Below are 25,643 nucleotides of genomic sequence, written 5' to 3'. Positions count from 1 at the left end.
GCAGCCTCCGGCTCCCTGGTTCTGCGGGCTCCGCCCACTCCCGGACACCCCGCGATGATGGTGGAAGCCGTGGCGGTTGAGCGGGGGTTGCGGCTGGCGGCCCAGTTGGCTGACCGAGGTAGGGGTTCCATGCTCGGTGGCCGGGCGTGGGGGCGGCGGCGGCAACAGCGCTGCGTCAAGGGTGTCGGGGGCGGGTGTCCCTGAGGCTCCTGCCCGGCGCCCCGGGGGGAAGGGGCGGGTGGCGACCCTCGCGGGAGAGGGTCCTCCGGGCCGCGGCCTGGGCGCCCCGCCTCGCCCACGCGTTGCTGCTGCTCGTCGCGGTGCCTTTCAGCCGGGACGCCTCGTCCCCCGCGCGACGCTGAGTCCCGGGCGCCCCCGGTGGGGAGCCCGGCCGTCGAGCACGCGTCCCCGCCGCGCCCGCGGTCCCGCCCGCGCTGGCCGGCGAGCCTTCCGGTAGCCGCGGGGCCCCGGCTCGGCTGGCTCGAGGGGAAGGCACCGGCAGGCCCGCTGAGGAAGGCCGGGCTCCCGGACGCCGAGGCCGCGCCAGGTGTGGGCTCTCCCTCGCCGGCGCCGCGGAAGGCTTCTGCTGGCTTCCCGCTCACCGTCGCGGTCCTCCCGCCGCGGCCCCCTGAGTGCCGGGAGTGCGCTGCCACTCCCGCTTTGCTTTCAACGAAATCTGTGCCAGTGGGCGGAAGGCTCCAGAGCATGGAAGTTTTCTTCAGGGGTGCGTGAAAACATCACCCTCAGTAATTACTTACCGTCCAGTAAGGACGGCAGCTCAGGACACCCGGGCAGTTGGAATTCAGCAATGGATTATTGGATTGCATATTGGATAAATCATGTAATATTGAATTACTACTCTGGATCCATGTTTCTGAATATTTGATGAGCGTGGGAATGTTAAGATGCTAGTCTTGTCTGGTTTTAAGTGACCCAAAGAGGGAAAACCTGTTTCTGGGTACGGAAGAAGTTTCTGGTATATAGATTACAGTATTAATGAAAAAAATAAACTTTTTTTTTTTGACGTAAGCTCTACGTATAGCCTAGGCTGACGTGAAATTCACTATGTAGTCTCAGGGTGATCCTCTCACCTCTGTCTCCTCAGTGCTGGTATTAAAGGTGTGTACCACTACAGCTGGCTCAGTGAAATTTTTTAGAAACCATGCTTTTTTGGGGGAGCGCATACATTCGTTGATGATTAGTTATTGTAAATATTGCATGAACCATTACATTTATGTTCCTAAACCCCATCCTGAACTTTATATCTGTTAGAATTCATATTTATATGAATGTCTGCTTGGTTGAAAGTGTTAATGGGGGCTGGGGATGTAGTTCACTGGTAGAGTGTGTGCTTGGCATTTATTTGTAGGGCCCTGAATTTGATCCCCAATAACACATGAAATAAAATAGAACACAAGTAAATTTAAAGAAAGAATACAAATGGATCTAGGAATCCTTTATTGTGTATAACAGTATCTGTAGGTAGACAGTTCTAACATTACTGTTAGCAGTATAATGGATGCTGTAGAACTAAGTGTGTGTGTTTGGGGGATTGAATTCAGGACCTCATGACTGCTGAGCTGGCCCTGTACAACTGAGTGAAACCTCCAGACTGATCCCCTATGTGTGGGGTTTATGTGCCTGCAGTTGCCATGAATTTGGTTTTAAGGAAGTGAACTTTTAAAGGAAAATCACCCACAGTATGGATGTCGAGATTCTCAGGGTCAGGGTGGATTCCACGATGGGAATAATACGTGAGCATCATTAGGCAGCAATACAATTGGCAGGTATCAAGCAGTAGGATCACAAGTTCCTCAAGGTTTTCTCCAAGATTATGTGCAGTTTATACTTTTTGGCACCACTTTCCTGCTTCCAAATTCTTCATTCATACAGATGCCCTGTTTCCTTTCCACTCTGTGTGTAGTGACATGACAGAGAAGGTGAAAGATAACTACAGAGCCTGCCTCTTTTTTATACTGAGCACTTTTCTTTTCATGTTGAAAGAATTCTTACAGTTCAAAACCTCTTCTCGCTGCTATACATCATTTATATTGTAGACATTGACTCTTTGTTTCTGAGTCAAGGCCTTGTGTAGACCGGAGTAGTCTTGAAGTCTGTATACAGCCAAGGTTGACCTTTTAACTCCTGGTCCTCCTAATTCTATCTCTGGAGTGCTATGACTAACGGGTGAGCCAAGGAACCTGGGTAGGTGTTGGTTCTAATGTATATTTAACTGTGCTGCTGTTAGACTAGTTTGAGAACTCATAAGATAGTGGCCCATAGAAGATTCCAGTGCTTTCATGCAGTATGGATTCCTATAGTCAGAAGTGACTGTACAGTCTGCCTGGGATTCATTTGTTGCCTTAAAAAAATATATTTTTTAATTTATTTGAGAGAGGGGAAAGAGGCAGAATGTTCACGTCAAGGGCTCCAGCCAGTTGCAAGCGAACTCCAAATGCATGCACCACCTTTCGCATGGGTCTTGGGGGATCGAACCTGCGTTGTTAAGCTTTGCAGGCAAATGCCTTAACTACTGAACCATCTCTCCAGCCTAAGTTTGAATTTTTTGAGATGAGGGACTCATGAATTCCAGTCTGGCCTCCAAAGCAATATGTAGCTAAGGATTACCTTAAACTTGTGATTCTCTTGTCCCACCTTGCAGGTGCATACACTACCATACCTGGCTGTGCCCATTTTATGTATGGCAGCAGGAAGGCTCATAGAGGTTGAGGAACTTGATGTGGTGACTTGACACTCAGGCAGCGCGTGTGCAGAGTGTGCGCTTATGCCTGCTAAGTGACACAGAGACTTGGGATAATATGACTGGCTTAGATTTTTTTTCCCCTTCCTTTCCTTTTTCCCTCCCTCTCCTTCTCCCCCAACCTGCACAGATTTCCTAGTACAATGGCAGCCAGAGAGAGGATGAAGAAAAGAGCAGTTTTTGATGCTTCTCCAGATAACCTGCCTTGGAGGAGCTCTGGGAGGCAGGTAGGTGTCACTTGTTCATTCAACAAACCCTTTGTGTGAAAGTGTGTAGAGAGCAGTTGTGGAGCTGGTGGCGAGAAGTGCAAGGTGGAGGCACAATGTGGGTCAGCATGGGGGACAGGAGACTCACAGCTGGGCACTGCTTTCAGAGTGGACGCTGGAGCCAGTTCATGTGTGGTTTGGATGTCATTGAGAGGAATTTGGACTTGAGCTTCTAGTTGATTGAGTACTGTTAGAGGGATACTTGCTGTTTTCTTTTTTGGTTTAGTTACTTAATAAAATTTTTTGCTACAGTTTTCTAGAATTTTTCTAGTTTTAAATAAATAATTGCATACTGAAACGGTTTAAGTGTTCTGATAAGGAGAGAGGAAAATAAACTTGAGAATGACTTATCTCATGTGATGTTACTTTTTTCTAAGAATGGCTCTATGAGTTTTAGTTCTGAGCTACCTGTCATGAAAATGCTGTTTCTAGCTCTCCAGCAAGACAGTTATTTGCTGAAGTTGCACTAGTCAGTTCTTGTCCTTGCAGGAGGCCACTGACCTTCACCTGTAAACATTTGGGGCTGAGGATGGAGCTCAGTTGGTAGAGTGCTTGCCTAGCGTGCATGAGACCATGGGTTTGATTGCAAGCACCACAAAAATAAATTGACATTTCAGATTCTGACCTCAGCACTCTTCTATGAGAAAGCCATGCCCGTGCCCTCTCTCTCCTCCTTTCTCTTAGCCCCTGTGCTTAAAGCCAGCCTTAGAGAATCTTTTAAGTAAAATCCACGTCAACTTCAGCCTCCCTCCCACGCCCCACAAAAACAAACTTGTAATGTGTGTGTGACTTCAGCAGCAAACCTTCCAATGCCATCAGTCCAGTGAACTCTTAACCTCACCTTGTTCTTCTACAGGCGAAGAAGAAAGCAGCAGAGGCCACAGATGAGGAGGAAGCGGGTGCATCAGAGAAGTACAGGAAATGTGAAAAGGCAGGCTGTACAGCCGTGTGTCCTGTGTGCTTTGCCAGTGCTTTTGAGAGGTCTGTTGGGTAGGCAAACCTAGATCGTGCATTTCTGCCCATGAGAACATGTGGGAACATTTGTGGGAATACCATCTTTGAAGTTGGTTTTCTGAAAGGTAGATAAACTGCAAGTTACCTGATGATGGAGAATGGTCAGGAATTCACTACCCACCACAGCCGCCTCAACACTCCCTGGTTGTACCTTGCCTAGCGCGAGAGGTCACACTCCAGTCAAACCTGCAGTGCAGCGTCCGTCCTGTCCTGGGGGTTCAGGGTAGGGTGAAGTATGGGGCTGCAGCAGAGGGGATGTGAGCTCCCAGGAAGGAACAGCATATGTTTGCTTTTCACTGGTCTCTTCTCGCTCATGTGGCGTGTCTCCCTTCCCTGTGCATGCGCAGGTCTGACAGAAGCTAGTCAGGAGATGTGGCCCAGTTGGTAGAGCACTTCACCGGCATGCGTGAAGCCCTGGATTTGTTCCTCAGCTCTGCGTCAACTGGTCCTACAATTCCATCGTTCTAGAGGTGGATGAGAGTTCAAAAACAAACAAACAAAAAACTAATAGAAACTCCACAGCCAGTGGCAATCTGATTGCTTTTATTGACATGTCACAAATTAGACCTTTTTTTAATTTTAAGAGGAAAATAGTCAGTGAATACAACATATGATAGAATTTAGTAATCCTATTTTGGGAGATATTTTTAAAAAAGTTATTTTCTTTGAGAGCAAAACAGAGTGAGTTTGTGTGCACCATGGCCTCCTGCCAATGTAACTCAAAATGCATGTGCCACTTTGTGCATGTGACTTTATGTGGGTACTGGGGACTTGAATGCAGGCTGTCAGCCTTTGTAAGCAAGCACCTTTTACTGCTGAACTATCTCTCTGCTTTTTTTTTTTTGAGACAAGGTCTCACTTTAGCCCAGGCTGGCCTCGAACTCAGTGTTTCTGCCTCAGCGTCCTGAGCGGTAGGATTACAGGAGTGTGCCACTGCGCCTGGCTTCTATTTGGTTTTGCGCACAGGGAGGTGGTGATGGTCATAGTGGTGCTACTTTTCATTTTCTTGCCTTGTCGGCTGTCTGCCCAGTTCCCAGACTGCCTGCTTAATGTCCAGAGTGCAGGTGGCCAGTTGTTAACACTAGAGTCATTTTACAAAGCGACTTGTAGCAAATATAATGCATCATTGCATCCTTCATAAGATGCCATTGGTGCTCCAGAGTCCTGGTCCAACCTACCCAGTGTCCCAGACAGCTGCTAGGTTAAGTCTCCCTTGTATCCTCACTGTGCGTTACAGATAGGGTGTCTGCAATATGAAATCCAAAATGCTTAATATCTGAAATTTTTTGAGGACTGGCATGATGTTGGAAGTGAAAAATTCCACACCTAACTTCATGTGTCAAAATACTAAAGTGCATGACGTACTGTATTAAAGGATATTCAGGCTCTAAGTGTACAGTAAACATAGAAGCTTCAGGTATGTCATTATGCATATGCAGGTATTCTGCAATCCAAAAACAATGTGAAACCCAAGACACTTAAAAAAAAAATTATCTGAAAGTGAAAGAGGCAGAGAGAGAGAATGAGAATGGGCCCTCCAGGGCCTCCAGCTACTACAGACAACTCCAGATGCACGCATCTTGTGCACCTGGCTTACGTGGGTCCTAGGCAGTTGAACCTTGGTCCTTTGGTTTTTCAGGTAAATGTCTTAACCAATAAGCCATCTCTAGCCCCAAGCATACTTTTGAAAACAAGCTCTGTCAGTCATCCATTCCCATTTCCCCTGTTAGTTCATGCATATTAGAGGTCTTAAGTGGAGATAACACAAAATGGGCTCATAGGACATGCCTCTTAAATAAAATAAAAATGTTGAGAAGAAATATTTACTCATTATTTCATGTTTTTGCTATTTTCAGATGTGCTAAAAATGGCTACACGTCCCGATGGTATCACCTTTCCTGTGGAGAACATTTTTGTAATGAATACTTTGACCATTATTATAGAAGGTTTGTTTGCTAATTGAGATTTTTCTGGTCTGGGGACAGGGACATAGGCAGGGAAGGTGGGTCACACTGTAAGGCTTATCGCCTAGGCTGAGTTCCTGGATTGTTCTAGTCATGTGTACAGGCACTGGAACTTTGACTCTGAATTTGATGCCCTAAGTTGGTGTGTGTGTGCTTATGTGTCCATACTTACGGTTATGACACACATATCTATAAGTTCTGGAAAACTCAGAGCTACTCTGCTTGCTGTCACAATGCATAGAATACAGGGTGCTGAAATACGGGAGGACAATGCTGACAACAGCACTGGATGGCCAGGGAGCCATCTCTTATTTTATTTTTTCCTTTTTCCTCCTCACCCAATTACCCTGGTTGGTGGCATACAATTTTTAATTCTTTTTTGTTTATTTATGAGCTGGATAGATAGATGAGAGGGAGGGAAGGAGAGAGGGAGGGAGGGAGATATCCACCAGAGCCTCTTTTCCTGCAGAAGAACTCCAGATGTATGTGTCCATGGCTTAGTGTGGGTACTGAGGAATTAAACTCAAGCTGGCAGGCTTTGTAAGCAAGCTCCTTTGGCTGCTGAGCCATTTCCCCAGCCCTGGTGGCCTAGAAATTTTATTGATCTCTTTTAAAAATATGCAAGATTAGATCTTGTTTGCATTTTCCTCTTCATTATAGTTTAAATTTATTTCCTTCTGTTCACTTTAGGCCTCCCTCCCTCCCTCTCTGTGTCCCTCCCTCCCCATGTTTCATTATGTATCGCTGGCTGGCCTGGAACTGACTGTGTAGCTCAGACTGGTCTCAGATAGGCAGTGATCTTCCTGCTTCTGCATCCAGTGTTGGGTTCCAGGTATATGACATTATGCCTGGCCTTTGAGGTTTAGTTTTTCTGTCTCTCTTTTCCCACTTTGGAAGTTTGTTAATGATATCTTTTTTCCAGTAAATACATTAAGTGTCCTTTTTCTCCATGTACTCAGTGATCTTTGCTTCAGTTTTTGATGTTTCATTTTTAGTTTGTTAAAAACATGTTTCTCATGCTGGAGAGATGCCTTAGTGGTTAAGGCATTTGCCAGCAAAGCCAAAGGATACTGGTTTGACTCTCCAGGACCCTCATAAGCCAGGTGCACAAGGGGGCGCATGCATATGGAATTCGCTTGCAGTGGCTGGAGTCCCCTGTGTGCCCACTCTCTCCCTCCTTCTCTTAGTCTGCCTCTGTCTCTCCAATAAATAAATAAGATACATTAAAAACAAACAGAGAAACAAACAAACATGATTGTCTGGACTAAGGCGTTCTTTTGTAGTGGCAAGAAGCCTGACTCACACTCAAGCACACTCGTCTTGGAATAAATAAATGTATTTCAAAGTAATTTTTTTCAGGGCTGGAGAGAGGGTTCATTGGTGGCTAAAGGTGCTTGCTTGCAAAGTCTGACAGTACTGACTCGGTTCTCCAGCATCCATGTAAAGCCAGATGCAAAACATGGCATAAGCGTATGGAGCCCATGTGTGTGAGAAAGGACCCTGGCAAACCCCCTCCACACAGACGTGCAAATAAGTAAATATAGTTTTAAAAATATTAAAGAAATTCTTTCTGAGATATTGTCTCACTGGGTAGCCCAGGTCGGCCTTGCGCTCGCATCCTCCTGCCCCAGCCTCCTGAGTGCTAGTGTTACAGGTGTGTACTGCGTTTACCATGTTTCTCTTGAGTACTAGGGTTGAACCTAGGGCTTTGCACATGCTAGGCAAATGGTGAATTGTCTCTTTACTTTTTGAGTCCATGTCACTGAGTTGTCTAGGGGGACCTTTAACGCTGTCTGTATGTAGCCCAGGCAGGTCTTGAACTTGTGATGCTGTCCTGGCTCTGCCTCCTCAGTTGCTGGAATTTCAAGCCTGCACTACTAGGCCTGGCTTTTGTTTTTGTTTTTACTATTTCATAAATGATATATTCTTCTGCTTCTTCCTCTTTCTTTTTCCTTCTGCTCTTAGGTGAATGTTTTTGTTACATTTTACTTCATCTGTTGACTTTTATTGTTCTGTTTTTTTTGAGGTAGGGTCTTGCTCTGATCTGGAATTTGCCATGTAGTCTCAGGCTGTCCTTGAACTCACAGCTATCCTCCTACCTCACCCTCCTGAGTGCTGGGATTAAAGGCATGGGCCACTACTACCAGTTTTGTTTGTTTGTTTTGAGGCAGAGTCTCTTCCTAGGCCAGCCTGACCTGGAACTCTATAAAGTGCAGGCTGCCCTCAAACTCACAACTACTACCTCAGCCTCTTGAGTGCTGGGATTATAGCCATGAGCCACCATTCTTGGCTTACTGATACATATTTTAGTGCCTGATGTAGAATTTACTATGTATCTATGAAAATAGTCTAAATGTTCCTTCAAAATTAAATCTGGGCATAGTAGCATACATTTATAATTGTAGCACTTGGAGTTGGTAGGTAGAGGCAGGAAAAGCAGGAATTCAAGGCCATCCTTGGCTACCTACCAAGCTTTAAGGGCAGCTTGGATAAAACCTACCTACTATTAGTTGTAGTTGCTGAAAGTTACAAGAGCATATAGCTTGTGAGAGGTGATAACAGTTCCAGAGTAACTGCCTTGTAACAGGATAGTGAAGTCTTTTACATAATTTACACCTTAGGGGTGTGTGTGTATGGGCACACACGTCCCACGTTGTGCATGTGGAGATCAGGACAACCGAGAGGGTGTTGATCTCTCCCCACCTTCCATCTTGGTGAGGTCCTGTGAACGACACACTTGCTGTCCGCAATCTTGGGATTCTGATTCTGTCTTCCATTGCCCTAGGCACGTTGGGCTTTTAAGTGCATGTGCTGATTGCACTGGCTTCACTCGTTCCTGCGGCTCCACACTGGTGCCCATCAGGCTTGTGCAGTGAGTGCCTCTAACCCCTGAGTCAGCCCATGTACGTTTTTAAAAAAAATTTTATTATTTAGTTAAGAGTGATAAGAAAGAGAGAGAGACAGAGAGAATGGGTGCACCAGGGCTTCCAGCCACTGTAAACAAACTCCAGATGCATGAGCCCCCGTGTGCATCTGGCTTACGTGGGTCCTGGGGATTCAAGCCTCGAACTGGGGTTCTTAGGCTTCACAGGTAAGCGCTTAACTGCTAAGCCATCTCTCCAGTCCCCACGTACATTTTTAATGCTTTATTACCCATCTTCCATTTTGCCGTGCATTGAAAATCATTCAGTATATATATATCATAAACATAACTCTGTGTAACAAGTTTTGGATTTCTTTAAGAATATATGTGTATTTAAACAATTTTTTTCTGAGGTAGGGTCTCACTGTAGCCCAGACCGACCTGGAACTCACCGTAGTTCCAGGCTGGCCTTGAACTCAATGCAATCCTTCTACTGCCTCTGCATCCCGAGTGCTGGGATTAAAGGTATGCACACATTTTTTACTGAAGTAAAATACACATAACAAAATTAATATTTTATGGGGTTGGAGAGATGGCTCATTGGTTAAGGCACTTGTCTGCGAAGCCGAAGGACCCGGGTTCGATTCCCCATTACCCACATTAAGCCAGATGCACATAATAGCACATGTGATTCTAGTTTGTTTGCAATGGGTAGAGGCCCTGGCACACCCGTTCTGTCCCCTCTGTTCCTCCCTCCCTACCTCACAAATAAAAATAAAATTTAAAATTCTTTTTTTTTATTTTACAGAGTGAGGGAGAGAGAGAATTGGCATGCCAGGGTGTCAGTCACTACAATTGAATGGCAGACATTTGCTCCACCCAGTGGGCATGTGCAACCTTGCACTTTCCTCACCTTTGTGTGTCTGGCTTATGTGCGATCTGGAGAGTCGAACCCGGGTCCTTAGGCTTTGAAGGCAAGTACCTTGACCACTGAGCCATCTCTCCAGCCTTAGTATTTTATTCTTATATAGGTAATAGTACATTGGAAGGGTATGTCTCTTTGTGCTAATCCACTCATCTTTCGTTGCACGCACGTGTGGGTAGGTCAGAGGTGGATGTCACATGTCTTCCTTACTCACTCTCCACCTTATTCATTGAGACTGGGCGTCTTGCTGAGCCTAGAAATCACTGATCCAGCTAGACTAGCTAGCCAGTGAGCCCAGGGAGCCTCCTGTTTCCACCTCCACCAGTGCAGATTTTATGTGCACGACACCATGCCTGGATTTTCGTAGTGGTTGAGGATTGACCCCAGGTTGTCATGCTTGAGCAGGAAGCACCTTGCCTCTGAGCCATTTCCCCAGCCCCGTTCATCTTTGATGAACATGTGAGTCATGTCAGCCTTTCAGCTAGTAAGAATAATGTTACTTGAACAGTTTTGTACAAATGCTTGTTTGAATATTTAAACTCATGTATATGTATATATATGTGTGTGAGAGAGAGAGTAAGAGAGAGGCAGGGAAAGAGAATGGATATACCAGGGCTTGTAGCCACTGGAAACAAACCTCAGAAGTATGAACCACCTCATGCATCTGGCTTACGTGTATACTGTGGAATTGAACCTGGGTCCTTACTTTGCAGGCAAGCGCCCTCACTGCTCAGCCATCTCTGCAGCTCACTTTGTGTTACTTTTCACTTTGAATTGGGGGCTCAATAAATGGCACAGGCTGGTTGTAAATTCACTCCATAGCCCCAAAAGGCCTTGAGTTTGCCAACTTCTTGAGTGGCTGCAGGTACAGGCCTGTGATACTAGGACCAGCTTGTATTTAACTTTATGAGGAACCTCCAGACTTCCTCCTCAGCCACTGCATCATTTTCATCCCGGTCTGCAGGATTTGTGGGGTCAGTTTACCCACATCCTCACTGACTATTCCCCCCACCCCCATTGTGTCACGTTGGGCAGGGCGGCCTGAAACTTGCTGTGTATCAAAGGATGAATCTTAAACTTCTGATTCTCTTGTCTCCTCCTTCCTCGCTTCATCCTACCAAACTCTTGTTTTTGTTTTCATTGTTAGCTTCCTGTGTGGTCTTAAAGAGGCATCTCACTGTGGTTTTGATTTGCTTTTCCCTACTGTCTAGTCAATGCATATTTTCCCTTGCCTGCTGGCCATTGACATGTTGTTTTGGAGGAAATGTGTAGATCAGTCCCTAACCCATCTTGAAGGTGTTCTCCCCCCTTTTTAATTAGAGAGCGAGAAAATTGGCGTGCCAGGGCCTCAGCCACTGCAGCCAAACTCCAGATGCATGTACCACCTTGTGGACATGTGTTCCTTGTGTGCTTCCATCACTTTGTGCATCTGGGTTATGTGGTGTTTATAAATTCTGACATGGGTCTGTAAGCTTCCCTTGCAAATGCCTTAACCACCATCTCTTCAGCCCTCCCTTTTGTACAAATTCTCTATACAAACCCTTATCATAGTTGAGTTTCAAAGCTATTTTTCTGCAGATTGTTTTCTGACTTTGCTCCTGTCTTGTTTTCTTTGTTTGGTTTTTGAGGTAGGGTCTCTCTCTAGCTCAGGTTGACCTGGAATTAACTATGTAGTCTCAGGTTACCCTCGAACCATCGCTGATCCTCCTACCTCTGTCTCCCGAGTGCTGGGATTAAAGGTGTGCGCCACCACGTGTGGCTTATGAGAGTGAGAGGGCGGCAGCGGTGCACAAGGGCCTTCAGCCACCACAGTCAAACTAGATGCATGTGCCATCTCGTGCGCATGTGTGTGTGGCATTGCACTTTTTTATGTCACTTTGGTGTCTGGCTACGTGGAATCTGGAGAGTAGAATGTGAGTACTAGGTTTTGCATGCAAGCACCTTAACTGGTAAGCCATGTCTCCAACTTTGCTCCTTTCTTTTCAAAAAATGTTTTTATTTATTTGGAAGCAGACGGGGGGGGGTGGCATAGGGAGGGAGGATGTGCCACTGTGTACATCTGGCTGTACATAGGCACTGGAGAATTGAACCTGGGTTGTTAGGCTTTGCAGGCTAGTGCCTTACTGGCTGTGCCATCTTTCCAGTCCTGTTCCTGTCTTTTGATGCTTGAGCTTTTAGTTTTGATAAAGTTTGGTTTATGTCTTTCCTTGCTTGTGTTTTTTCTGTCTGTTGGAACTCACTGCCAAATGTGAGGTCATAAGGATTTTTCTTGTTTTAGCTCTCAGGTTTAGGTGTTTGAGCCATTTGGAGTTCACTTTTGTATATGTGGAACATTGGATCAGCCTTCATTCTGCATTTGGATGTTCACACACTTAAGTTATTTTAGAAAATTTTAACAGAAAGTTGAAAATGTAGTACAGAATTTTCACACACTTCAGTTTCTACCATATGATCATTTTATTTTTTAGAGAAGAAAGGGTTTATTTGAGCTCACAGTCCCATCATGGTGGAGAGGTCACAGTGGCTGGGGCTGGAGGCAGCATCCACAGTCAGGAAGCAGAGATGAATTCTGGTGCCCAGCTGGTTCGTGTGGGGTGTGTGCATGTTCATATGTGTGGCACAGTGTGGCTATTGAGGTCAGAGGACAACCTCAGGTGTTGGTTCTCTTCTCGCCTCTACTTCTTTTTTTTTTTTTTTTTACCACTTTAATCACAAGCCTAGCTGGCCCACATACATCAGGATTCTCCTAATATCACTTCTCACTGCAGTAGGTGTGTTGGGATCATGGATGTGTGTGCCACTTGCATGCATACACGTTTGTGTTGGTTCTGGGGGCCTGAACTGCAGTCATCTTTTCAACTGTATTTTTTTTTAATTTATTTATTTTTTAATTTGAGAGCGACAGACACAGAGAGAAAGACAGATAGAGGGAGAGAGAGAGAATGGGTGCGCCAGGGCTTCCAGCCTCTGCAAACGAACTCCAGACGCATGCGCCCCCTTGTGCATCTGGCTAACATGGGACCTGAGGAACCGAGCCTCGAACCGGGGTCCTTAGGCTTCACAGGCAAGTGCTTAACCGCTAAGCCATCTCTCCAGCCCTCAACTGTATTTTTAATAGATAAAAAATTGTATTATTTTTATTTCTGAGGTATGGTTATATGCTGTATGCTTTATGCATGGAACTTAAATGAGTTTCATTGTGTTTTGAAAATTTTTATTATGTGTAGCCTATGTCAATCAAATATAATTTCACCTTAGATGAGGATTGTTTGTAAATTTTTAAAAAGATATTTGTGTGACAGAGAAAGAGGGAAATGGGGGTTGGGGAGAATAGCATGCCAGGTCTTCCAACCACTGCAAACAAACTCCAGATGCATGCACTCCATTGTGCATCTGGCTAATGTGCGTCCTGGGGAATCAAACCTGGGTTCTTTTGGTTTTGCAGGCAAATGCCTGAACCACTAAGCCATCACTTCAGCCCAGTACAAATTTTAAAATTGTCTTTATTTGTGCATGTGCATGCCTGCGTGTGTGTGTGTAGGTCATGGTCTCAAACCACTACAGACCAGTGTCAAACACGTCTTGACACTTTTTGGTAGCTGGATTTCCCTGGCTGCTGGGGAATATCTCAGTTTGGTAGGATTTTAAGCAAGTGCCTTTAACTGCTGAATCATCTTTCCAGCCCACAGGCAGGATTAATTTTACTGAAAATAATTGTGTGTAGTTCTCACTTATATATTCTGAAATAAATATGCATTGTAGAATGGGTAATTTGAAGTAATTAACATGCGTTACTGTACTTATACTGTGTGTGTGTGTGTGTGTGTGTGTGTGTACACAAAGTTGACTGCTAGTGACTTTTAAGACCTGGAGTGATTGTCAGGCTTCACTTTCAGGGTAGAAAAGAAGAAAAGGTGGGAAAAGAGCCTGAGGAAGGGGGTGAATAAATCTTCAAGTTGAGCTTCTGCAGAGATGGACCTGGTGCCTGAAGGGAGGGCATGTTGGTCATATAGACAGCATTTGGTGACATTGTGTCCCTCATCCCACCACCCGATTATCTAACAAGGAAAAAGGTGGTTCAGTGATGTCAGTGACATGCTCTTAATAATACTGCAAGGAAGACCTTAGCCAAGCAGCGGTGACTAATGGCCCAGTGTTGTAACAGCCCTGTGTTCATTTCACACCTTGTGTTAGGTTTCCACAGTTTGTTAATGATTGGATGATTTCTGGTTTTGTATTTTGTTCTGTGCTTCCACTAAACTCCCATTTGGAGTTGCTTGGGAGTCTCTTCTCTGTGCCTTGTTTTCTCCCCTTGGATAGCAGTTGTGAGTCCCAGTTTCTCCAGTTTTAAGTAGTTCTTGAAAACACTTGGGTTTTCTCTAGAATGATTTTTAGACAGATATATTCATTTTATGTGAAAAAAATGATAGTGAAAAAAGTCTCACAATTGTCTTGAAAATGACCATTACTGAGTGAGATTTCAAGAGCATTCCAAAATTAACAAGAAGGATTAGCTGACAACTTCCTATGAAGGAAGTAATAAAGTACTGTCTTTAGTAAAATGTTTTAATTTACTATAACATGGGGGAAAAAAGGAAAAATGCCAAAGTGAAATGGGAAATTGCTGAACAAATAATTATTTCCTCAACCTAAGATAATAGTGATATCTAAAAGCTGCATGGAAATTGGCAAAAAGTATTTTATGAGTATATTAAGTAACTAGATTCATACTTTTTTTAAAAATAGTTTTAAATTTTTTAAAATTTTGAGACGGGGGCGGGGGAGAGAAAGAGAATGGACACACCAGGCCCTCTGGCCACTGCAAATGAACTCCAGACACATGTGGCTACCTTGTGCATCTGACTTATATGGGACCTGGAGAGTCGAACCTGGGTCCTTAGGCTTTGCAGGCAAGTGTGCTAACCACTAAATAATCTCTCCAGTCCTGGATTCATGTCTTATTCCTTTCTTTTTTTTAAAGTTATGATTGATACCCTCATAAAAAGGTAAGTTACATCATACTTTAACACATACCTTTGTTTTCTTTTCTCCTTCTTATTTATTTTTGGAGATAATGTTTCACATATCCCAGGTTAGCCTTGCATTTGAGGATGGCCTTGAACTCCTAATACTCTTGTCTCTCTGCTCTTGCGAGCTGAAATGGCAGGTATGCACAACCGTGCTGATATTTTTTTCTTAATATTTTTGTTTGTTTTTTTAATGTATATCAGGTTGGTCTTTAACTTGTGCCTTTCTGGCTCATCCTTCTGAGTGTCGGGGTGATAAGGTATGCACCACCATACCTGGCTTTTTAAATTTATTTATTTATTTTTAGCTCATCAGATTTTATTTATTTGAGAGAGAAAGAGGTAGAGAGAGAATGGGCACGATAAGGTCTGCAGCCACTGTAATCATATTCTAGATGTATGTTCCACCTTGTACATTTGCCGTATGTGGGTCCTGGGGAATTAAACCTGGGTCCTTTGGCTTCACAGGCAAAGGTTTTAACTGCTAAGCCCTCTCTCCAGCCCTTTGTTAGTTTTTATAAGGACATTTCCTCAGCTGCTTCTTCTCACTGCTTTGTTAGTTTCTCTGTGTGTGTTCTTTAGTTAATAGCCTGGTTGTCTGTTTTGTCAACACTTCCCCCAGGAGGTGTCAGGTAGTTGCCTTTTCTATCTTGCTTCTAACCAGTCTTGCAGTTGAAGCCTGAATTTTTTATAATACTTTTTTATTTTTATTTTTTTACTTGAGAGTGACAGAGAAAGGGTGGGGGAAAGAGAGAGAGAGAGAGAGAGAGAATGGGTGCACCAGGGCCTCCAGCCACTGCAAACGAACTGCAGATGCGTGCACCCCCTTGTGCGTCTGGCTGACGTCTGGCTAATGTGGGTCCTGGGGAATCGAGCCTTGAACCAGGGTCCTTAGGCTTCCCAGGCAAGTGCTTAACTGCTAAGCCTCTCTCTAGCCCAAAGCCTGAATTTTAAAAAAACCTTTTTTTCATTGATTGTTTTTTTAAATGTATTTGAGAGCAACAGACAGAGAACGAGGCAGATAGAGAGAGAGAAAGAATGGGCACGCCAGGTTCTCCAGCCACTGCAAACAAACTCCAGACGCGTGCGCCCCCTTGTGCATCTGGCTAACGTGGGACCTGGGGAATTGAGCCTCGAACTGAGATCCTTAGGCTTCACAGGCAAGCGCTTAACCGCTAAGCCATCTCTCCAGCCCCTGAAGCCTGAATTTCTTGACCATCTCAAATTTCAGCTGCTAAGCATGACATGAGATCGCTCCAAGCCTGACATATTCTCGATATCCTCCTTTGCTTCGTCTTCTTGTTTCCTCTGAATCAATCACCATTCATAACCTGAACTTCTGAGGTACATTTTCTCCTGGCAGATGAAATACAAGACACTTGGTGTCGTAGGCTTTTCATGGGTGGCTGAGGAATTGAACCCTGGCCAGCAGGCTTTGTAAATAGGCACCTTTAATTACTGAGCCATCTCCCCAGCACTCACTTGAGTCACTTTACTTATGAGAAAGAGAAAGAGGTACAGAGAGGGGGAGATGGGGGAGGGAAGGAGAAAGTGAGAATGAATGAATATAGGAATTCCAGGGCCCCAAGCCACTGCAAACAAACTCTCAGTGCATGCACCACTTTGTGTTGGTACTGGGGAATCGAACCTGGGTCCTTAGGCCTTGCAGGTACGCACCCTAACTACTGAACTATCTCTCTAGCCCTCTCTGTCTTTTTTCAAATGAGTTTTAATACATGAACATGCTGTAATTTGATCATAATTCCCTCCCACCTTCAGTCCCCCTCCTCTTCTATGTTATCTATTTTGATGTCTCATTCCTCTTACCCTCCATCTGTGTGATAATGTTGATGAACTCGATAAGGTGCACGTCTTGTGGATGTGACACTATTCACTGTGAGGTCTTGAAGGCAGTTGTCAGTTTATGTCTGGAGAACTCTTTGACAGAGCCCCAAAATATTCCTCCCTACCCCATGGTTCTCCTCCCACCAAGGTAATCTAGGCTGACCTGGAATTCACTCTTAGGCTGGCCTGGAACTCAAAGGATCCTCCTATCCCTGTCCCCTGAGTGCTGGAATTAAGGCGTGTGCCAGCCCACCCCACCCATGTGGTTCTTACATTCTTTCCTCTTCAGCAGTGGGTTGTGTGCTCTCAAGAATGGCTTACTGTGTAGCTTGGGAGCAGTGTGCTGGTTTTTGCTTTTTCTTCACTTTGGGATCATGAAGGTTCAGCCTCTTTGGCTGAGTGTTGTTTGTGAGATGCAACCATGTTTTTGCGTGGACTTTTGACTTGTTCATTCTCATTGCTGCATAATATCCCTTTGTTTGGCTATTAGGCAGTTCATTCATTGTGTTTTTCATGGACTTCAGGTTGTGTTTAGCTTTTACTTTTTCTGTTGGAAATAGGACTGTTTTGAACTTTTAAAAAATATGTTGAGATTTTGTTTGCTGCTGCTTCTCCTTCATGAGTCAATGTTTCCCGTGTAGTCCTGGTGGACCTGAGCCCTCCATCCTCTGACTGCGGAGGTGGCACTTTACCCGGGCCTGCCTGGAACCTCTTTTTCTTTTTCCTTTACTCTGAGGTAGTATCTCACTTTAGCCCAGAGTGACTTGAAACTTAGTCTGCAGTTCCAGGCTGGTCTCGAACTCGTATCAATCCTACCTATGACACCCCAGTGCTGGGAATGAAAGCGTGAGCTGCCACACCGAGACTCTGGAATATTTTTTGAACCTATGTGCTTGGGTGGCATTTCTTGGTGTACAGATGCCCCTCTCTAGTCTTGAGGCATTTAGAAAAATATTTGAGAGAAAGGCAGAGAGAAACAGAAAGGAGAAGGGGCTTGCCAAGGCCTCTACGCACAGCAAGTGAACTCCATGCATGTGTTCCAACTTGGGCATCTAGCTTTACGTGGGTACTGGGGAATTGAACCCTGGTCCTTTCGCAAGTGCCTTAACCACTAAGCCATCTCTCCAGCCCTTGAGTTGTTTTTTTTTAAAGTAACTAATTTTAGTGAAAAGAGAGAATTCTTCAGAAATAGCTTATTCACGTTGTGTGTGGTAGGCATTAAACCCAAGGCCTTGCGCATGCCAGGCCAGCACTCTGTGCCGAACTATGCCTGGACTCCACTTTGCTCTTTGCTGCTGTCATAAATGGCCACATCTGAGTCTTTTATCTAGATCTCTTCTGTACCCAGGATACCAGTTACAGGGAATTCAGAGCCCCTTCCAGTTTCACGTCGTCATGGCCATACCTGTACCGACCCTGTTTCCAAGAAGGGTCATATGCTAAGGTTCTGAGTGGCCATGAATTTTTGGGGAACCCTAATATATAGTAAATTGGATATTTCATGAAATATGCCAGTAGGATGCCATAGCAAGTAAAATTTCTTGCTTTTCTCTCTCTCTCTCTCTCTCTCTCTCTCTCTCTCTCTGTGTGTGTGTGGGGGGGGGGTACTGGGGATAGAACCCTGTGTCTCATGCATGCTAGCCTACCTCTCTACCACTGAGCTGTAACCCCAGCCCTCAAGTAGTTATTTTCTTTTCTTGAGGCAGGGTTTCATCTTACTCCCTTTGTAGTCCCAGGCTGGCTTCAGAATCACAGTGATCCTCTTACCTCTGCTTCTCAACTAAAGGCACGTAACCACCACACTCAGCCTCAAGTACAGTGTCTTGAGTGGTCTTTGTATAAAAGTGAGGGTACTTTTTTTCTTTTCTTTTTGTGCTGCTGCTTAAGCTTGGGGTCTTGTACATGCTAGTGCTCTACCACTGAGCTGGCCACTTCCTCAGCCAGGACTATGGTGTTTGATGGCATTTTGGCATAATTCTAGCCTAGTTTCTAGGAGGAATGACTGCCATGGGCACAGGCTAGCTTATTGGTCACTGTTTTTTCTTATGCTATGCAGGGCCTGGGTTGGAGCCCCAACCTCAGGTGGGTTCTAGTGAGGGAAGACGGTAGAACCTCTCTGCGGCCTGTCTCAGCTTGCCCATTGAGCTGTGTAACCCAGGAAATAGAAGCCCTCTTGGTTCAGGACTTTTTAAAGTTTTTTCGAGGTAGGGTCTAACTCTCCCAGGCAGACATGGAATTGTCTCTGGTCCCATGCTGATTGATGCTCACAGGGACCCTCATACCTCTACCTGCTCAGTGCTGGCGTTAAAGGAACGCATCACTAGGTCTGGCCTCTGTGGTCATGCTTTTTAAGACACTAATATGAAGCCCTCTCTACAAATGTCTAGAGCTGGACTGTTTTGTTTACTCTTTCCTTGGAAATGACTGAGGAGTGGGTTGGGTGGAGGCAACCTGGGGTGTGGGTACAGCGTGCGCTGGGCAGGGATCCGTGCCGAGAGCAGGGCTGCAGACACAGACGCCTTCAGCAGCTTGGCGAGCGAGTTGCACGTGGGAAGCAGAGGGTGTGGTGTACAGGGCCTCGGGCTTATAGGAGACTGGAGAGCAGAGTTGGACTCTGGCAGGACTCACCTGTAGGTCTTGAGATCCCAAGCTTCTGCCTGATGGCACATGGTTTTGTTGGTATCCTGGAGAACTACCGCCATGGGTCTGAGCGTCGAGTTTCTCTTGTATCCGAGTCAGAATCGTTGGCCCGGCAGTTAAGTTGCATTTATCAAACACTGTGTGGTGAGGAGGTGTGGCAGTGGCGTCATAGAAGCCATGTGAATTTTTTTTTTATTATTGTAGTTGTTTAGCTGTCATGATGTGCTTTAATCGAGTGCCAACTCCTCTGGAGTATGATCAGCCGTTAAGACCAAAAATTGCGTCTTTTATGTTCAGCATTTTGTCAATGCTTACAGTGTGTTGTCAACAATAGAACTGTGGTAAGGGCTTTCTTGGCTGAGTTGTTTTGTTTTGATCAGCTTTAATCAGCTTGTTCCATTCAATATTGCGATTTACCGTACAGTTTACATTCCAAGTCAGTGTACTCAGAGAAGGGACCTCTTTATAATTTAAGAAAACTACAATTACAGTTCTGTTTAAATGCTTTCAACTGTGGATTCACAACAGAGTATCTATCTTGGTCTGAACAGTTTTGGACAAAGTGATCCACAAATAAATCATACAGTTTTTAAATACCTGTCCTTTAAAGCAAAAATATTTTTTAAAACAGCCATTTTCATGAACTGAAATTGTTCAAATTGAAGGGACATACAAAATATTTATCTTAAGGTATATAAAAAGTACAAATCCCTGCACAGAAAAGGTAAACGCATATCTTGAGTTTGTCTGTGTCCAAATGTGAAGGTCTCTGATTACCACAAGTGACCCTGACTTGAGCTATAAAAAAGTTTCCAAATGAGCCCATCTGCTTACTAAGATATTTATTTCCATGTTTAAGAACCTTTAGTAAGGCATTTGACCTAGTTTTTATGATTCTAAACTACCTTGGCTTCAAATTAGTTTTTGTAAACTGGGATTCCCTTATGAAGAAAGTAAAAAAAAAAAAAAAAATCAATCTTTACAATAAAGGGATATTTGAAATAAAACCCTACCATCCTGCTCCATTTTCAGAGCTCAAATTCTAAAACCGTAGCTTATTCATCCCAATACATTAAAACCCGGCTCTAACACTGATGTACAAATTCATGCACATTATCCATTTGTGCAAGTGTATAATAATCATAATATAAAATTAGTACATTATAATTAAATGCCCTTTTTTCTTGGCATTTTCTATGACTGAACCATCCTAGAAAGCTTTTCTTTCATCTTAATCTATCACTTCCTTCTATAGAATGATTTTAATATAATGTGGTTTTAAGAGAAATGTCTGTAAGACTTAGTTGTGGCCCATAAAATAACTGTGGTTTTTTTTTTTTTTTTCCATCAGGTAATTAAAGTATTTGTTAGCTGAAAATACAGGTTAATGACCACAATGGCCTTGGGACTACCTGCAGTTATATCAAAAGAAAATAGCTTCAAGATTTACCCTGAAAATATTCCTACATTCTTGGATTAAATGTTCCCCATATCAGAAAATAACTTGCTTTGAACACTACTATTCACACTTGGAAAGGAATTATTTCTAATAATTATTTCATTCCTATCTGCTTGTTGATGCAGCTATGTGAAATCTTTTCCATCAGCATGGGTAAAATGGTAGGAAGGATTAACAGAGAAGCAAAATTCTACTTAAGTTTAAACCATATATCCAATAATATTGCTGATTTAGTCAAAGGAAGTGTATTTTCCCTTCAGAACAGCAGTTAATACCTATGTGTTCAGTGTAAGAAATATCAATAAAACAAAATAAACCTATTTTGCAGTTGATGATGGCAGATATCAGTGTTAACTTCCATATGAAAAGCAAGATCCTACATAACTTACTTTGGTACCAAAGACTAGCTCTGAAATACTGGCCTCAGATTATATATCAAACTGCCTTTATATAACAAAAGGTATTTGCTAAATGTCAACAAAACAAATATTACTGTTTTCCATACTAAATTATCAGACACATTAAAACCATAAAGCAATTAAGTAAGTATTTTAGGATATTTCCTGAGCAATCAAGCCACATTACATATGGCTATGTGGCCTTTCATGAGATTAAACTAAGTTCCTATTTAAACAAGAACTTTTACTTCTTTTAGTTTTAAGAGACTCACTATATTTCCCAGGCTAACCTTGAACTCCTGGGCTCAAGCAAACCTGGTTCAACCTCTTAAGTTCTGGAACTACAGGTGTCTGGCATGAGTGAACATGTATTACCACTTTGGTATTATTTCTAGGATTTCAAACATTTGCTTATTTTTCCCCAGATAAAACTTGATGTATATTACTTAGGCTCCTTGTTATATTAGGTTTAAAGGAACTTATTATAATATTGGGAAAGGAAGATAAAATCTTACAATAAATAAAACAATTCAGAAGAGTCAATGTAGATTGAGTCCTGACCATCTTAAGATTATATGTATAGATGGAATCCTATTCTATTTACCAAACATCTTAAGTAATTTTAAGTGAATACTGAATTTACACGCTTATATGAGCATGTACATATGTGTGCATACATAGCATCATATTTTTTTATAATTTCAGAGGCAAAAGCCATGCATTTATGATGGAAATAGGTAAAGGCCACTAACTTCCTAACTTTTGAAATTACTCCTAGTGTAGCAATACTCAAAATGACAGTTTGTGAGTTTTTAAAGAAAAATACATAAACTTTGGTCCAGAACAAAAGCAATGACTTATTTTGGTGGAAAAATAAAATTCTGATCACTAGACAAGTGCTACAATGGTGGTTAAAGATAATATTCCATGTCACATGAGAATTAAAGTATTTCCTCCAAAACACATAATTAGAAATATTTCAAGATTTTTAAGTATAGGTTTCTATAAAGTGAAACATCAAAAGTATAAATACATGTCTATTTCTGACAAGTTCTAACTTTAAGTGTATTTGCAACCTAGTTTCATATCAACGAAGTACTTTCTTTGGAGGGAGAGGAGAAACAATCTACATTGTTTTCATTTTTTTCTTGTTTTTTGATATTAAAAAAGATATTCTTCCTACATTTGTTTTCAGCTTAAAGAAGGTTTTAAAAAGCTACATAAATTTGGAAACAAATCTGATTCATCTGGTTATGGATATCAAATGGAAGTATGCCTCAATGCAAATGTATATTTCAAAATAAACCAAATAGAAGAAAGGAAAATGTCTCATATGGCTTAGCAGGAACAGTTTCCACAGCCTTTCACACTGTTGGCAATTTCTTCTTGCAGTTTCTTCCTTTCTTCCTCTTTGGAGATATTTTCTTTCTTTGCATCCTATTTGGGGTTGTCATGGTTCTGCACACGGCTGCTCTGGGTATGCCACATGTCTGAATAGATACTGCCCGTATTAGCAAGCAAACTCGGGCATCATTTTTTTAATGGAAGAGTGAGAGAGAGAGAAAGACTTGGCATGTCAGGGCCTCTAGTCACTACAGTTAATCTTCAGATGCATGTGCCATTGGTGCACACATGCAGCCTTGTGCTTGTTCCATTGTGTCTGGCTTACATGGGACCTGGAAAGTCGAACAGAGCCCTCAGGCTTGTGCCTTAACCACTGTGCAATCTCTTCAGCCTGCTTTGTTTTTTTTAAAGATAGAGTCTCACTCTGTAGCTGCCATTGTATGCATGTGCCACCAGGTCTGGCTGGGGATATATTTTAAAAATAACTAGTTAGGCATGCGGCTTATTCCTGTAGTGTCAACACTTGGGAGACTGAGGTAGAAAGATTGTCTCATATTCCAGACCAGTCTGGACAATTTAATGAGGCCATGTCTCAAAATAAAAAGGTAAAAGAGGGCTAGAGATGGCTTAGCGGTTAAGCACCTGCCTGTGAAGCCTAAGGATACCGGTTTGAGGCTCAGTTCCCCAGGACCCACATTAGTTAGATGCACAAGGGGGCACATGTGTATGGAGTTTGTTTGCAGTGGCTGGAGGCCCTGGTGCGCCCATTCTCTCTCTCTCTCTCTGCCTCTTTCTCTGTCACTTTTAAATAAATAAATAAATAAAAATAAACAAAAAGGTAATATTTTCATTAAGAGTTTTAATTCATCTAGTTTCAACCTTGCAATATGAAAAAAATAATTATAGAGCTGTGTCACATGGCTTCATTATACTTAGCTACTAAGCTTTGCTTACGGTTGGTATGTTAGCACAATTAAAAATACCTTTTGGGCTGGAGAGATGGCTTAGCGGTTAAGCGCTTGCCTATGAAGCCTAAGGACCCCGGTTCGAGGCTCGGTTCCCCAGGTCCCATGTTAGCCAGATGCACAAGGGGGCGCACGCATCTGGAGTTCGTTTGCAGAGGCTGGAAGCCCTGGCGCGCCCATTCTCTCTCTCTCCCTCTATCTGTCTTTCTCTCTGTGTCTGTCGCTCTCAAATAAATAAATAAAATATATTTAAAAAATACCTTTTAACTTTTATTTCTCAAAAAATTGACGCTGTGGGGGCTGGAGTGATGGCTCAGCAGTTAAGATGCTTGCCTGCAAAACTTAATGACCTGGGTTCGATTTCCCTAGCAAAGCCAGATGCACAGTGACGCATGCATCTGGAGTTTGTTTGTAGCAGCTGGAGGTCCTGGCACACCCATTTCTCTGTCCTCTTTCTCTTTCTGCTTGCCAGTAAGCAAATAAAATTTTTTAAAATTGAGGTTGTGAATAATGTAGGAAGAATGGACAGATGCTTGTTTAGTTCAGTGTAATTATGCAGGATATACCATGTGGCTCATCCAGCTTACCCTTAAGAGTTGCTGTGCTTTAACTCTTCTGGATTTGGAGGTTAAAGCTTACAGGAATTGTGTGCTTCTTCCACCTGCAGCTCCGCACATGAACCGGTACTTCCAGCCTTTCTACCAGCCCAGTGAATGCGGCAAAGCCCTGCGCATGAGGCCTGATGTGATGGAGCTGCATGAGCTCTACGAGTTTCCAGAGTATTCCCGAGATCCCACCATGTACCTGGCGTTAAGAACCCTTGTTCTTGCCCCGTGGTACACGAACTGCAAAGTGTAAGTCAGGTGTGCCAAAGGATGTAGTGGCCCGAGAACTGGAGATGGAATAAGTTTTTATTTATGTGTGAGTGAGAGACTTAGCGGAGTGGTGGGGGAGGGAGAATGTGTATATGGGCACACCAGGCCTCTTGTCACTGCACATAGACTCCAGGAGCATGTGGTACTTTGTGCATCTAGCTTTATGCAGCATCTGGGGAATGAAACCGTGTAGCAGACAGCTTCAGGTTCGCTGAGATGAACTTCTAGACCAGGCACAGTTATGGAGGAAGGGATTTATTGAAGCTTACAGAAGCAGGGGAAGTTTCATAATGGCAAAAGAAGTTGTCCTGCCTTCACAGGTCCAAGCAGAGAGAGAAACACAAGCCAAAAGCCACACAGCACAGCACACTTGAGGAACTCCAGCTAGGCACACTTTGCATATCTTTAGATTGAAATCTCAAACCCACCACCATAAGATCTTAAGATCTGCCCAGTGACACCTCTTCCAGCCAGGTGGCTACAGATGCAAACTACAAACTAATAAAACACTGAGTATATTGGGGGCCATATATTCAAACTACCACAAACCCAAAACCAGGATGGCAGCTTTTGTATGCAAGTGCCTTTAGCTGCTGAACCATCTCCCCAGCTTGGAATGTAACCTTTATATCAAGGTTATTTTTTTTCAATTTTCTTTATTTGAGAGAAAGACACATGTAGAGATGGGTGAGCCTAGGCCTCCATCCATTCCAAATGAATTCAGACACAGTGCCATGTTGTGCATCTCTGTGGCCCAATGTTATCTTTTAAAAAATGTGTTTGTGTGTGTTGCGCATGTTTGAGCAAGGATGTGTGTGCCCTGGTGCTTGTATCAAGGTCAGAGGCCACCTTGGGTGTTGGTTCTCACCTTTCACCTCTCTTGAGGCAGGCTCTCTCATGGCTGCTGTGCATACCACACTGGCTGGCCTGTGACCTCCTGGGGATTGTCCTGTATTTGTTTCCCATGTCACTGGAGGTGAGAACTAGCATGTCTGGCTCTATGTGTATCCAAACTCATGTACTCCTGCATATGCAGCACGGTTTGCCAGGCTGGCGTTATGGACGCTTCAGCCACATAACTCAGGGCCAGCTAAGTTGTTGCTGTCCCTTCATACACAGTAGTAAATTGAGCCACATATTTTGCTTTGTTTTTCAAGATAGGGTCTCATTGTCACCCAGGCTGACCTGGAATTCGGTATGTAATCTCAGGGTGGCCTTGAACTGAAGGAGTTCCTCCTACTTCTGCCTCCTGAGTACTGGGATTAAAGGCGTGCACCACCACATCCAGCTTATTTAG

General features: G+C 43.6%; 1 protein-coding gene across 9 annotated transcripts in view; it reads left to right on the top strand.

Annotated features, from left to right (window-relative positions):
- Window positions 1-32: 32 nt before the first annotated feature.
- Window positions 33-25,643, top strand: part of LOC123455579 (lysine-specific histone demethylase 1B-like) — a 44,250-nt gene continuing 18,639 nt past the window's right edge. For 4 of the 9 annotated variants that reach the window (XM_045136915.1, XM_045136918.1, XM_045136914.1 and 1 more), the window contains exons 1-5: window positions 33-118; window positions 2,892-2,988; window positions 3,884-4,008; window positions 5,898-5,987; window positions 24,139-24,325. Coding sequence is in view for 4 of the 9 variants with exons in the window: in XM_045136920.1 (XP_044992855.1) it covers window positions 2,905-2,988; window positions 3,884-4,017; window positions 5,898-5,987; window positions 20,657-20,660 (312 nt within the window). In the remaining 5 variants the exon portion in view is untranslated. Of the gene's footprint in view, window positions 119-2,891; window positions 2,989-3,883; window positions 4,018-5,897; window positions 5,988-9,676; window positions 9,837-20,656; window positions 20,701-24,138; window positions 24,326-25,643 lie in introns of those variants that run through there. The other 5 variants (XM_045136916.1, XM_045136921.1, XM_045136920.1 and 2 more) reach the window with 5 other exon arrangements.

This window comes from Jaculus jaculus, chromosome 17 (assembly GCF_020740685.1).
Source record: "Jaculus jaculus isolate mJacJac1 chromosome 17, mJacJac1.mat.Y.cur, whole genome shotgun sequence".
NCBI classification, from domain to species: Eukaryota; Metazoa; Chordata; class Mammalia; order Rodentia; family Dipodidae; genus Jaculus; species Jaculus jaculus.
This window is presented reverse-complemented; position numbering and strand designations above follow the sequence as displayed.